This window comes from Macaca fascicularis, chromosome 8, assembly GCF_037993035.2.
Source record: "Macaca fascicularis isolate 582-1 chromosome 8, T2T-MFA8v1.1".
Taxonomy (NCBI): domain Eukaryota; kingdom Metazoa; phylum Chordata; class Mammalia; order Primates; family Cercopithecidae; genus Macaca; species Macaca fascicularis.
The window spans coordinates 141,641,622-141,656,467 of NC_088382.1; the positions used below are offsets into that span (position 1 = coordinate 141,641,622).

Sequence of the window (14,846 nt, forward strand, 5' to 3'; positions counted from 1 at the left end):
GTCAATCAAAACCCCAACAGACTTTTTTTTTTTTTTTGTAAAAACGTGTAAATTGATTTTAAGATTCAGATGAAAGTACAAAGGACCTGGAGTAGCTAACTGTTTTGAAAAGGAAAAATAAAGTTGAAGAATTTACATTGCCTAATTTCAATACTTGATTTATAAAGCCAAAGAAGTCAAGACATTATTGATATAAGAGTACACAAAGAGATCAAGATAACAGAATAGAGAGTCCTATCAAAAACTTAAGTGATTTTTGATAAAGGAATCAAAACAATTTAATGAGGAAAAGAAAATATTTTAAACAAATGTCCTGGAACCACTAGATAACCTCAGAGAAAAATACTAATCTCAATCCCTACCTTCCACTGAACACAAACATTAATTATTAAGTTGGGTAATCAATGTCTATGTAAAATCTAAAACCAAAACTTCTAAAACAAAACATAGGAAAGAGTCCTTTCAGTCTTAAATGAGCAAAAAGATTTCTTAGGACACACAGAGTACTAAACAAAATTGGTAAATTGGTCTTCATGTAAATTAAAAACTTACCCTTAAAAGACTCCAGTAAGAATATGAAAAGGCAGACCACAAACTGAGAAAATACAGTATACACAGTACCGATATCTGATAAAGAACCCCTACAACTGAAAAATAAAGACAATTTTCAAAATGGCCAAGACAGTAGACATTTTACAAAAGGAATGTTTGAATCGCCAATAAGCATGTGTAAAAGTGTTTAAAATCATTAGTTAACAAGGAAATGCAAATTTAAATAGCAAGATACGATTTTGTGCCCATTAAAATGAGAGAACTGAGTATATTCACAAAAAGACATGTGAATGTTTATGACAGCTTTATTCATAGTTGCCAAATGTCCATTATCACGAGAACAGACAAATGATGATAATATAATGAAATACTATTCAGCAATAAAAAGGAACACAATTTTTGGGATAAATCTAAAAAACATATTAAGTAACAAAAATCAGACATAAAAAGACAGTTTGTTGGACTGTTCATAGAGCCTGTATAGACCATTTACATGAAGGTTAAGAACAAGCACCACTAATCTTCAGTGATGGAGATCAGAACATAGTTGTTGCATGAGGATGTATGTGTATGGGTATGTCAGAGTGGGGAGAAATTGACTAGTTAGGGACATGAAACATTTTCGGGGTGATTGAAAGTGTTCAGTATCTCTTGAACCCGGGAGGAGGAGGTTGTAGTGAGCCAAGATCACACCATTGCAATCCAGCCTGGGTGGCAAGAGTAAAACTCCATCTCAAAAAAAAAGAAAGTGTTCATTATCTCTATTGGACTATGATTTACATGGGTGTGATGTACATGAGTGTATACATTTGTCAATTTTTGTCAAACAGTACACTTAAGATCAGTGTATTTCACTCTGTGAAAATTATCCCTTAATAAAAAATTTAAGTGTATTATAAATCTGGAGCAATTCCAAAATTATTAGTTACCAAAAATAGATATATCAGGAAAATAGAAGAAAACCAACTGAATAACTTAACAATTGAGGATAATTTACAGTTAAAAATAATTATATGAAATTAATATCTGTGCATTTGTTAAAATGAAAACATTCTTAACCATGAACTAATAAATTCAAAGAACTATATAAGACTTAAATGAAGAAACTATATATCTCTGAAATATGCTTAAGAATATTTATACAAATGAAAACATCTTATTCTTGAATAGGAAGTTGATATAGACATCAGTTTTCTGTAGATTGAGCTATCATTTTAGTAAGATAATTTTTATTAAGTATTTGAACAAATGATGCTAAGGGCAATGTGAAAGAATCCACATGCAAGAGCAGTCAGGAAAATGCTGTAGAAAGAAACAAGGGAGCATTTGTCTTGCTCGGTAGAAAAACATATGACAGATCTTTGGTACTTACATCAGGTTGGACCTGCATATGGGTAAGTGGAAGAGAGGAAAATTCAAGTATAGGAAGGTATCTGTGGTAAAGATAAGATTTCAGATTTTCAAGGAAAAGAGCAACTGTTGAGTTAATCTCGTTTGGACAACTGCTAAACACTACTGACCAGTGAGGGAGGGTTGGGGGAAGATTTCCACTTCACTGCTTTTACCAAAATAGACAACTTCACTCATTGTTTAGAAAAATACATAAAAACAGTAGAATTAATACAGCTGTATTTCTTGTAATCTTGACATAGAGGGAACGCTGTTCTTAGCATAACTCAAAAACTAAAAATTACAAGGAAATAATTGATTTTCTGGTAAGGTTTTTAAGCATTTGGCAACAGAAAAAGTTGAGAAATAATGAATTAGAGGAAAGCATTTGTATCATATGACAAAAGGTTAGTTTCCCAAATTGATAAGAGAAAAATATCTGAGTAGGATTAGAGGCAGTTTACATTTTCAAAGAAACCTAAAATGGATACTACAAAGATACTTGCCATTAATAGTAACATAAAAATTAAAAATGAAAATAAGAAAGAATTACCTCCTGCCTCTCAGATTGGCAAAGCTGTTTTAAAAAGACTGACTATATCTAATATTTGTAACAGTGTAAAAGGTACACTGAAAAGCTGAAAGTGTAAATTGCTGGTATTCCGGTAATATGTATGTACCAAAGTCAAAATTTTGAATACACTTCGATGCAGAAATTCTGCTCGTAAGACTATAAACCAAGGAGACAACCAGTCAGAATAAAATTATGTATGTGTAAGAACAGACTTGTTAACATTATTATGATGAGAAAATGAAAATGAACCTGCATTTGTTCTCTGGATTAAATCAAGTATGATATATCTGTATAATGGAATACCATGCTGTCATCAAAAACATAGTATCTGTATACATGAAATAATTTTTTACTAATGAAACAAGGCAGCTTACAAGAATGGGTAGAGTATAATCGCATTTAAAATTGTATATACATATTTTCCAAGGAAAATGTCTGCTTTAGACTTAAAAACAGTTTGACACTACTGTGGTCTGTTTCCCATGCAGCCTTGTAGTTGGCCAGTAACTACAATGTCATTGATCTCTGCAGTTGAGGAGTCTGACTTTGATATTTGCAGATAGTAGACAGAATACTCGGTGACACGAACAGCTTGTGAGTACACCTGCTGACCATGTTCCTTTGTTCTTTTACAGTCCTCCTCCCAGTCCATCAGGAACACTGACCATTACTTCTGGGCATGCCCAATACCAATCTGTCCCAGTCTATGAGATGAAGTTTCCAGATCTGTGTGTGTACTGATTGGCTCATGAAGACCTCAGCATATGATTTGTAAAGCCTAAAAATTACAGCCAAGCTGAGCTTTCAGGGTTTACATAATGTGTATTAACATACTTCTTGAAAATAATGATGGAACATATCTTTAACCAAATGCTTGGCATACCATATTAGAAGTTTTGGAGCTATATATAATTTCAAGTACTTTCAAAGATAGATTTATGCCATGTTAATTTGCTTTGAGGTTCCTGTTGCCTTTTAAGTTGAACATGTTTTGGTTTCACTTTATTCCACTGTTAAGTAGTATATTTTAAACTTTTCACAAATGTAATGTTTTTTCAAAAGTAAGCCTTCAGAGGATTGAAACTGTATAAATTGTTTCTCTCTTAAACATCTAGGCCGGGCGCGGTGGCTCAAGCCTGTAATCCCAGCACTTTGGGAGGCCGAGACGGGCGGATCACGAGGTCAGGAGATCGAGACCATCCTGGCTAACACGGTGAAACCCCGTCTCTATTAAGAAATACAAAAAAAACTAGCCGGGCGAGGTGGCAGGCGCCTGTAGTCCCAGCTACTCGGGAGGCTGAGGCCGGAGAATGGCGTAAACCCGGGAGGCGGAGCTTGCAGTGAGCTGAGATCCGGCCACTGCACTCCAGCCTGGGTGACAGAGCGAGACTCCGTCTCAAAAAAAAAAAAAAAAAAAAAAAAAAAACATCTACACGGCCGCTTAGATGTAGAATTTTTGTTATTGTTTTCTACAAAGGCAGATACATTTAAATATATTCCTAGTCCTGGGGCTGTAAAACTGTTCAGTGGCTTTTTGTCCCCATGCTTTAGATAAGCTGGGATAGGCACCCTGCTATTCAGTTACTGTAATAATATGTGATAGGCATTCCTCATCTTCACAATAATAGGATATCTGTTGAATAGCATTCCTCGAAAATGACCCTAAAAACGCCATACTTTAAATTGTCCGGTTCTTGTAATACTGGGTTTCCTGCCAAGAGTTTGACCATTCTGCTTGAGAAGTGTAGAGCTCACTCTTGGAGTACCAAACTGTGCAATATTTTTACATCATAAGATGTATTAGTTTACAGGCTGTGCTTTGAAATTATAGTAGTATTTTGCTGTGGCTCCATTAATTAAATGAGATATATATTTAGTGCAGAAAAAAGACATTTAAAACAGCTATTAGTTCACCTGTGAAGAGTCTGTACATTTTGATTTCCATTAAGAGTACATTTATTTACATTTGTATATTGTGCATTGTTTTAGATCCTCATAGTCAAAAAATTCCCCAGATGGACTTTTAATTTGTAAGATTTGAACTGTGACTTGTACGCATCTGTTTAGAATCAGTTATATTATATTTGAAAAGCTGCCTGTGTTTTAACAATCAAGTGTGCTAAAGTTCGTCAATTTAAGCTGCTTTTGATTTCAGCTACCAAGATCACAGGTGCACTCTACACATACACTGACAGACCCATAACAGTACTTACATCTTAGTGAATTCTATCACGTGGTAAAATGAACAGCTTTCTTTGTAACTCAGAAAATTCTCTTAGGACATTTTTATAAAGTCACCTGTTTATAGTTCTATCTTTTCAGATTCCATTTCTTTTTACATAAAACAGCATACATATCAAAAACTGTAGCCTAGAAGAGAGTTTAATTTTTGGCTTTTGTTTTTGTTTAAAAAATTGCAGTGAAGAATGGGATGTTTGTGTTTATGGCTATTTGGGCACCTGTAGTAGAAACGGAAAAAAGTAAGGAAATGATAATAGGACAAGCATACTTGAAAATTTCTGAATATTTAAAGAAAAGCGCAACATCTTGAAAACCAGTCTAGTCATTGAAACGTATGAAATGACACTGAAAGATCCTGGGCTGCTTCTTAAATGTGGATCAACAAGATTTGTTTCAGAGTGACAGTGGAGTCGTTACCACTGGAGGACTGAAGGGCCCTGTGGCAGTTGTCACTGGAACTTTGCCTCTTGATCAGGTAAAATGCTACACCAGTCAGTAAAGCCAAGTTGTATTTTTTTTATTGCCCTTTTTTCCTTCTGTATTTTTAAAGAAGGATGTTAATTTTTGACTATATATTTTAAAAAAATCTAAGCAGGGGGACATGCAAAAACAATCATCATCCACTTGGATGTCATTTTATAGATTAACACTGTGTGCTTTTGTATGGAAAAATATATATAATTTAATAGTATAAAAAGTAAAATATTCATTTGCACTTCTGTGAAACACAAACTTTGCTCTACAAAATTTCATGTTTCTTAGTGATTTTAAAATGCATGTATTGCATGTAAAGGAAAACCATTACAATTAATGTTTATCACACCTTTATCTTGGTCTTTGTTGATTTGGGTTTTGTTGGGGTTTTTGTTACTGTTTTTAAATTACAGTAGGCTTCTTTATATCCTGGATTTCTGAACTGGTCTTGTTGACAAGGACTCCCAAGAAATGGATCTGTTCACTGGCTGCCTCTCCCATATCTGCAGGAGATTCTGCAGGAACGAGGTGTGCACATGGTGGTAGCCAGTTCAGGTAGTGAACATTTAGGATTTGGTGAAGTTCACTGTATTGCTATATTTTTGTAGATATATAAAACTCAATAAATTGTTAATCATTCTCTTTTTGCTGTATTGAGTTGCTTATATCACTCTTTCTTTCATGACATTAAACAGTTAACATTTAAATGTTCCTCCTGTACTTGTGTTGTCTGTGACCACTTACAGAGTTTTATTGTTATTGGAGTTTACCTGAATACCTATGCGCACACACCCACATACTTCCTTAATATTTCTGAACTCATTATCTTTTAGAATAATAGTACTACACTTTACCAGCAATTAACTTCTCCCTACCCAAAATGTTTTTCTTCCTGTCTGAAAATGGAACTAATTTGTCTTATTCATGCTTATATCTGTATTAAATGTAATAAAGTTAGTTTTTGAAATGTAAAAATTCACTGTGCAATTCGTATGTAAGCAATAAAACATAAATCAGATTACTTGTATTTAAGTTCATTTTTTATAATAGCTATTGTTACATTTAATTAAATTTATTCAATATTTGCTTAAATTAAAAATGAAGAGCTTCTTTTGAGCCCAATAGTTCAAGGCTGCAGTGAGCTAGGATCATGCCACTATACTCCAGTCTGGTTGACAAAGCATGACCCTATCTCAAAAACAAAAAATGAAGAGCTTTAGTAGAAATCAATTTGCCAAGTGGATTCATTCCCATGTACATTGGAATATCAGAATGATAACTGCTAATCATGACAAGACATAGTAAGGTAAAGTTCACAGTGTGTGCTTGTGAAAATGTAGTTGCCATCTCTGTGTCAGTCTTAATGATTGTCTTTTCAACCCTACCTCTTTGTCGTATAAATTACACAAAGCAGCTCTTAAAAAAAAAATAAGAGATATATATATATATATACACACACACACTCTCAGTACCCTCTCTCTCCCAACCCCCGGTTTGCTTATTCTACCACTTACACAGATGTGCTTCATAGCCTGAACCTCCTTTGTTAGGCAATGTAGCATAGCGGTGAGGAGCTCCGGCTCTTGTTCACAAATTCAGCACCACCACTACCTGGCTGAGTGACCTTAGGCCAATGACTGAACTTTGATCCATGAAGTTCTCATCTGTAAAATGAGTATGGTAAATTCTGCTCTCCAAGGTTAGCTGTGAGGAGTAAGTGAACCACTTAGAAGAGGTTCCCTGTGCCACACCTACGTGACACAGAATAATCATTCAATAAGTGATTAATAATCATCCTAAAGTTCACTACACTGGGACATAAGCAACTGGGCAGCCCTCAGCTCTGCAGTCTTAGGCCAGCCATTCCACGTTTGTGAACCTGTTTGCATGGGTATAAAATGAGCACGGTGTTTGCTGTGCTATCCCATATACTTTCCTTCCAACTCTTGCTGTGATCCTGTTACCTGTTCTCTCATCTGATAAGCTATTGATCTCAAGTGCCAAGTTCAAATAAGTTTTAAGCAGAGGCGAGGTGGAACATCAAACTCTGCCTCTTAGTTTTGCCGTATTCAGCCTTTTACCTGTATGTTGAATCAGAGGCAGACTCTTAGGAAGGCACTGTCTTAGCCTAGGTTTCTCTAAAGCAGAGCCTGAGACAAGAGTATGTGCAGGTATTACTTTCAAAATTGATCTAACATGGAAGCAGAAAAAGCCGGTTAAGAGGATTTCTTGATTGCCTATCACTTGAGGTGCCTGCATAACCATTCCACTGGACATTCTAAGGAGTCTCATAAAAATAATCTCAAAACTTCCCAGGGGATGAAAAATTGGGAAAGCATCTATTATTTGGCTTCTGTTCATGGCTGAAGGTGGCCCTGTGGTCATTAACTCCCCCACATTTTTGGACTGTTTGTGCTTGAGTGCTGAACTGTTACCCCAGGTTTCCCATACCTCTTTCTCGGGGAAGTCCTGTGCCAAAAGGCAGGAAGTACAGCAGTACAGCAAGCACGCAGGCATTGCCATTCCACTTCTATGAGGCAGCCAGAGTCTGTGTGGAAACTGTTATCACAGCAGGGTCTGAAGGGATATGTGAGGATTAGAGGATGTGAAGTCAAGCAAAAAATGTCCAAGATAGCACCATCTAATCTGGTATTTAAGAACAAGACTAAATCTGGGAGCATTTGGTTTATAATTTCATGTGTCTCCCATCTTGCTCACTGGTTTTGGCCATAATACCTCTTGCACTGTTCTATTTGCTGACCCTTTGCTTTTCTTATCCTACTTCACCTGCATAAAGGTTACAGCTGTACACGTGTACGATTCCTGATTTAAAAGACTTAACAGCTGAAAGAATCTTAGAGTCAGGTTCATTCAAAGCTTACATTTTACAGATGAGTACATTGAAATTCAGACTTAAAGCTGACAGTAGTCATTCACCAACTAACTTTAAACTAGTAAACTTCTCATTATGACATCAACTTTAGTGTATCTGAAAATTAGAAATACCATTCCATGCCCTAATATAGCAAGAAAATATAAAAATCATCTCAAATATAATTGTAAGTGATCTAAATGAATAAAGAAATTGAAATTAGGGATCCAGGGCATTCAACTCAGTCCATAGTAGTCTACTTTTAAAAAGAAAAAAAAAAAAGGTTTTACTGAGATATAATTCACATACCATAAAATTCACATTTCAAAGTGTACAGTTCAGTGGCTTTTAATATATTCACAAAGTGAAGCACTGATCACCACTATTTAATCCCAGAACACTTAAATCACCCAAAAAGAAACCGCATACTCCTTACCAGTCACTCATTCCCCTTCACCACCAGGCCCTGGCAACTGCATTTCTCTAGGGACTAATAATGTTGAACATCTTTCCATGTACTCTTTGGCCATTTGTATATCTTCTTGGAGAAATATATATTCTGAATCTTTATTTTTTATAGAGTTGTCTTTTTTGGTTGTAGCTTCTTGTCCCTAGTCTGCACTCTTTCCAATTTTTTATTTTGCTGCCAGATACATCTTTCTGAAGTGTAGGAAGCACTGCTTAAAATACTTCTCAGACTTTCCTATACACAATAGGACCCAGACTTCCTTGCCCAACATTACAGGGCTTCCATCATCGTTATAACACCAGCCTTTCTGCTTCCTGAGGAAGTGACTCTAACATGAGTCCTGTTTTGGATGTGTTAAATTTAAGATGCCTGGGGAGCATCCAAGTAACATATACTAGCATGAGGTTGAATATTCAGGCCTGGAATTCAGAGATTTGGTAGTGATTCAGAAGTCAAAAACACATTGACAATAATTAAAACTGAAAGTGAATGAGCGTGTCCCAAGGAAGAGAGGGTTTGTGACGTGAAAAGCTGCTGGCCCCACATAGACACCTGGGAACACATAGCTTTAGAAAGAGGGGCTGCGAAAGGGACCAAGAGAAAGATACCAAGAAGTTAGAAGAGCTGCTTGTTCATGTTTTGCCCGTTCCCTTTTTCAAACTATTAGGATTTGAAATCTAAAAATGCCCTAGAAGCCATATAAACTCAAAGTGGGGTAAAAAGTCTTTTTCTCCACCCATTATCGATTTATACTGTTGGGGGAGAAGTTACCATCAGAATCCTGTAATCTCAGGGAAAGTATCACCTTTAAAATCCCTTTCAGGTCCAGCTTTTTGTAATTCAGTCTACAGTGTAGTGCTATGAAGACTGTTTTCACTGAGTCAGACCTGGAATAATGCTTAGGAGTCATCAAATCTAACGCCTTCACTCTAGCCTTCTGGAGCAGAATGGGACTGTCCCCTCCCTCCGCTACGCAGCCAGCAAGATGGGCCCAAGGGAAAAGACGTGAAATGAAAAGTGATTTAGGAAACTAAACAGGATAGAAGCTGGTGCTTACTCCAAGACACACAGCGGAGAATGGGACATGGGGGGACTTTTCAATTCTAGTTCAGTTAAGCACTGTCAGAATCATCTCTTAAAACATAAGTTCACTACTTCTGCCTAACAGTATTTATAGGGAGAACCATTAAAGATTGTTAAGCAGAAGCAGTGAACTTGATGTGTTTTAAAAGAACCAATATGCTCACTTCTTAGCCAGACACTCAAGGCCCTTCACAATCTAAACCTACCCTGCAGATTGTTAAGCATAAACCCAGAATCTTTTGTAAGATGGTATTTTTACCAGGGATCTGGAATGCCTGAATCCTGCCTTTACCAGTCAGCCAACCAGGGTGAAATTCTTGATAAGCTATTAACATAAAACAAATGTACTTTATTCCCCCATTATCTGCAGGGGATATATTCCAAGATCCCCAGTGGATGCCTGAGACCGTGGATACTACCAAACTCCATATACCACTATGTTTTTTCCTATCATACACACCTATGATAAAGTTTAATTTATAAATTAGGCACAGTAAGAGACTAACAGCAATAAGCCCATAGAAAAATTAATAACAATATACTTCTATAGACATAAAATAAGGGTGACTTGAACACAAGCACTGCAATACTGCAACAGTCAATCTGATAACTGAGATAGTTTCTAAGTGACTAAGGGGCATGTAGTGTCTACAGCAAGATATGCTAGGCAAAGGGGTGATTCACATCCTAGGTGGGATGAATTGGGGTGGTGAGAGATTTTATCACACTACTTAGAACAGTACACAGCTTAAAAACTCTGAATTGTTTATTTCTAGAGTTTTCCATTTAATATTTTCAGACCTGAATTGTCCACAGGTAACTAAAACCACAAAAAGCAAAACTGCAGATAAGCGGGGGACTACTGTAAATATAAAGCAAACTACCAGTTTAAGCTGTACCTGACAGACACTGCTAGACACCCCTTTAAACAGCTCTCCATAAAGGCTTCCTAGTCCAAATACGGCTCTCCCTGGCAGGACTTTTCAGGAATCTAGACCTACTTCATTCTCAGTACCTGAGCAGCTGGTTGTTGCTGGTGAGATGTAGACCAAGGGAGGTAGAGCCAGGAGAGTGTATTGATGGGTTGAATTGGTAAGATACAGGAAAAGTTTCCGAGGTTTTAGGACAGATTAAGTTTGATGATTGGCTGTGTCATTCACTAAGGCAGGAAGAGTGGGGCAAGAGCAAGTTCATAGTGGGAGAGGATGCATCAGGCTAGGAATCAAGGGGTTTGTTTTGGCGAAGTTAAACTTCAGATGCTTAAAGACTATCAAGCAAAAATCCAAGTGACTATTCAAATATACGAGTTTGGAGTCATGGAAAAGGTCAGCATTTGAGCCATAAATATGGAAATCATCAGTAGATTGCATGAAGAGAGAAGAGAATACTGACAAAGACTCTCTCCTTGATCAAGGAGATCAAGTCAGGCTCCTCTGAGCCCTCTTCTCAAGTAGGCCTCAGACTAGGCCTTTGAGAACTTCCACTCTCACCACAAACAATTTTGTCCACTCCCCACACTAGGAGTCTGGAGCAAACACCAGTATAGCTCCTAACAGCTCAAGGCCACACCCTTAGGATAAGGACCTCAGCCCCACTTAAGTCCTGGTCTGGGAAAGTTCGATGCTGACAAAATAATTTACTCTTCCTTCCAGTGAAATGGAATTATTTTCCCTGATCCTTTGAGATATAAATCTTCTACCACTCAGAAATGTCTCCTCACCGACCTAGGAACCATCTCTTTGATAGGCCAATGTTGAGGGAGATAGCTCTCCTGTCCCAATTCCTGAGGGTGGGTAGCCTCAGGAACTGAGACAGCAGAGCTATCTCCCTCAACAGTGCTCCAGTTTACAAAAGAGCTATCTCCCACCTTGCTCTCATTTGCAAAACTGCCTCCTGTCTTTAACACATGAGAAATTTGTTCTGCCTTCAGATAACCACCAATTAACAAACACAGATGGCTAATCACATAGACCAGTCCCCCTTACATCCTTCAGTACGTTTCCTTTAGCACACCGCAGCCAACAAACTATGCTAAGGGGAAATTAAGAAAATAATCAGATTTACATCTGTAACAGAAAATAAAATACTTAGGAATTAACCAGAGGTGTAAAAGACCTATTTAATAAAAATTATGAGACACTGATGAAGGAAACTAAAAAAGAATCAAATAAATGGAGAAACATTCTTCAAGAATTGAAATAATTAATATTATTAAGATGTCCATAATACACAAAGTGATCTACAGATTCAATGCAATCCCTATGCAAATCCTTATGGCATTTTTTTTTTTTTACAGAAATAGAAAAATCAATCCTAAAATTCATACGGAAGCACAGAAGATCCTGGATAGCCAAAGCAATCTTGAGAAGAACAAAGTTGGAGGCATCACACTTCCTGGTTACAAAGTACATTACAAAGCTATAATAAGCAAGTATGGTGTTGGCATAAAAACAGACACAAACCAATGGAACAGAATAGAAAGCCCAGAAATAAATGCACAAACTAACGGTTAGCTGATCTTTTACAAGAGTACTAAGAACACGCAATGGGGAAAGGACAGCCTCTTCAACAAATGGTGTTTGGAAAACTGGATATACACATTGAAAAAATAAAGAAATTAGAGCCACATCTCACACCATACACAAAAATCAACCCAAAATGAGTTAAAGATTTAGACACAAAACTTGACACTATCCTAGAAGAAAAAACATGAAAAACCTTCTTGACATTGGTCTCGGCAATAATTTTTTTGGAGATGACCCAAAAAACAAAGGCAGCAAAAGCAAAAACAATCAAGTGGACTATGTCAAATGAAAAAGCTTCTGCGTACCAAAGTAAACAACAGAGTAAAAAGACAACCTACAAAATGTGAGAAAAAATACATTCTTAGGCATTTTGGTTTGTATCCAACATATATAAGGAATTCACATAACTCAATACCAAAAATACAAATAATCTAGTTTAAAAATGGGCTAAGGACCTAAATAGTTCTCAAAAGAAGACATTCATATGGCTAACAAAGCATATAAAACAGTGTGCAACATTTGTAATCATCAGGGAAATGCAAATCAAAACCACAATGACATATCACCTCAAATCTGTTATGGTGGTTAGTATCAAATATACAAAAAAGTGTTGGTGATGATATGTAAAAAAGTGAATTCTTTTATACTTTCGGTGGGAATTTAAGTTGGCACAGCCATTATGGAAAACAGTACGGGGATTCCTCAAAATATTAAAAATAGAACTGCTATATGATCCAGCAATCCCACTCCTCTCTCTCTATAGAAAGATAGATGATAGATAGATAGATGGTAGATAGATAGATAGATAGAGATATCCAAAGGCATTAAAAATAGGCTTCAAAGAGGTATCTGCACTCCTGTATTCATTGCAGCATTATTCACAATAGTCAACATATGGAAACAACCTAAATATTTTTTGACAGATTAATGATTAAAGAAAATGTGGTGTATATATGCACAATGAAATATTCAGCTACACCCACAAAAAGAAAATCCTGCCATTTGTGACAGCGTGGATGGAGCTAGAAGTCATTATGCTGAGTAAATTAAGCCAGACACAGAAAAATTCTGCATAATCTCACTTATATGTAAAATCTAAAATTCTCAAACCTGTAGAAGCAGAGAAGAGGGACTTAAGGGAGGAAAGAATGGTGTGATGTTGGTCAAAGGATACAAAGTTTCAATTGTGCAACATAAGTTCTAGAGATCTAATGTACAGCATGGGGACAATAATTTACAATATTGTATTGTATACCTGAGAAAAAGGCCTCTCACCTTTTGTTTTGGCAGAGTTGAGCTCAAGTTGCACAGAGATCTCTCCTCTACCGCAGTAGTACTGAATAAAATCTGCCTTGCCATTTTTAACAAGTGTCTAGTGCAAAATTTTTCTTTTATAATGCCTAGGACTGAGCACTAAAGTACACTAACATTTAGAGCGATTGCTAAAGAAGGAGGAATAAGCAAAGAAGACTGAGGGAAAGTAACCAAAAAGGTAGAATGAAAACTAGTAGAATGTATAGTCATTGCTAATAAGAGAAAAATGTTGAAGAAAGAAGGAGTGGTCAGTGTGGAATTATACTGGAAGATTAAAAGGTGTCCAGTGGTCCAAGCAGCAATATGGAGGTCATCTGTGACTTTGACTGGAACAGTTTATGTTGAATGATGTTATGTGCCTGATTGAAAAGATGACAGGGAATGTAACCATTTTTTGAGAAGTTGTCTTATAAGAACAAATAAATAAATGGGGAGTGATATCTGCAGCAGAATGTAGAGTCAAGGGAGGGATTTTTATAGATGGGAGACTTTAGGCTGTGTTTGCACGCAGATTAGAGTGATACAGAAGAGGGAGAGAAATTGATATAGAACAAAGAGGAGATATTTGCAGGAATCAAACCCTAGAGAAGGTAAGAGGGCATTGTACTAGTTGATAGGTGGAGAATTTGACCTTCAATAAGGACAAGGAACACTTACTTCATTGTAACAAGAAGGAAGAGAAAGACTATGTGGGGAATTTTGTAGTTTTGATGGCAGGAAGATGAAAGTATTCCCATTGGAAAGCTTCAATTATCTCAATAGAGTATTAGATGAGATCTAATTAGAAGAATATTAGATGAGATCTAATACTGTACTGAGTATTAGATGAGAATCGTACTAAACAATTCTCCATGTGTCTCCTGCATTTCTGCATGTCTTGTGAGCTGAGACATAAACTACCTTTATTCTGGACTAACTTTTCAAGGATGCAGTATAGCAAACAGACTGGGAAGACAGGGATGATGTTTCCCTTTGACTCCACAGGCAGACATACTTATTTTCCTGTATTTTAAAGATAATGTCTCCTTCTGGGATATAAGACAGGCAGTCTTAAAGCCCATTATAAAACATCCAGGTTCCCTAAATTCAGAATTCTCCTGTGTAATTAAAACCACTGCATGTGTAGGTGTCCCCTGGCCCTCTCTGCACTGCTTCAGGTTTCAGGAAAGCAACATGAATGCTGGCACTCAGGCTACTGTCTTTGCTGTAAGTAATAAAGTCCTTTGTCTCTGACCCAAGCATCTCAGGTCTTTTGCCAGCATCCATGAAACACAACCTTGTAAGGTTGTAAGTAAGGTAAAATTTCAAATTCTTCAAAGTTCTTGAGTCCTCAATTGAGAGTGAGGGGGAGGC

The 14,846-nt window shown here is 36.7% G+C and overlaps 1 protein-coding gene across 11 annotated transcripts in view; it reads left to right on the forward strand.

Annotated features, from left to right (window-relative positions):
- The window catches only part of EFR3A (EFR3 homolog A), a 102,543-nt gene extending 96,295 nt beyond the window's left edge, over window positions 1-6,248 (forward strand). For all 11 annotated transcript variants that reach the window (XM_073999462.1, XM_073999467.1, XM_073999465.1 and 8 more), the window contains one exon: window positions 3,151-6,248. In XM_073999462.1, the coding sequence (XP_073855563.1) occupies window positions 3,151-3,256 (106 nt within the window). In that variant the 3' untranslated portion in view covers window positions 3,257-6,248. The remainder of the gene's footprint in view (window positions 1-3,150) is intronic.
- The last annotated feature ends 8,598 nt before the right edge of the window (window positions 6,249-14,846 follow it).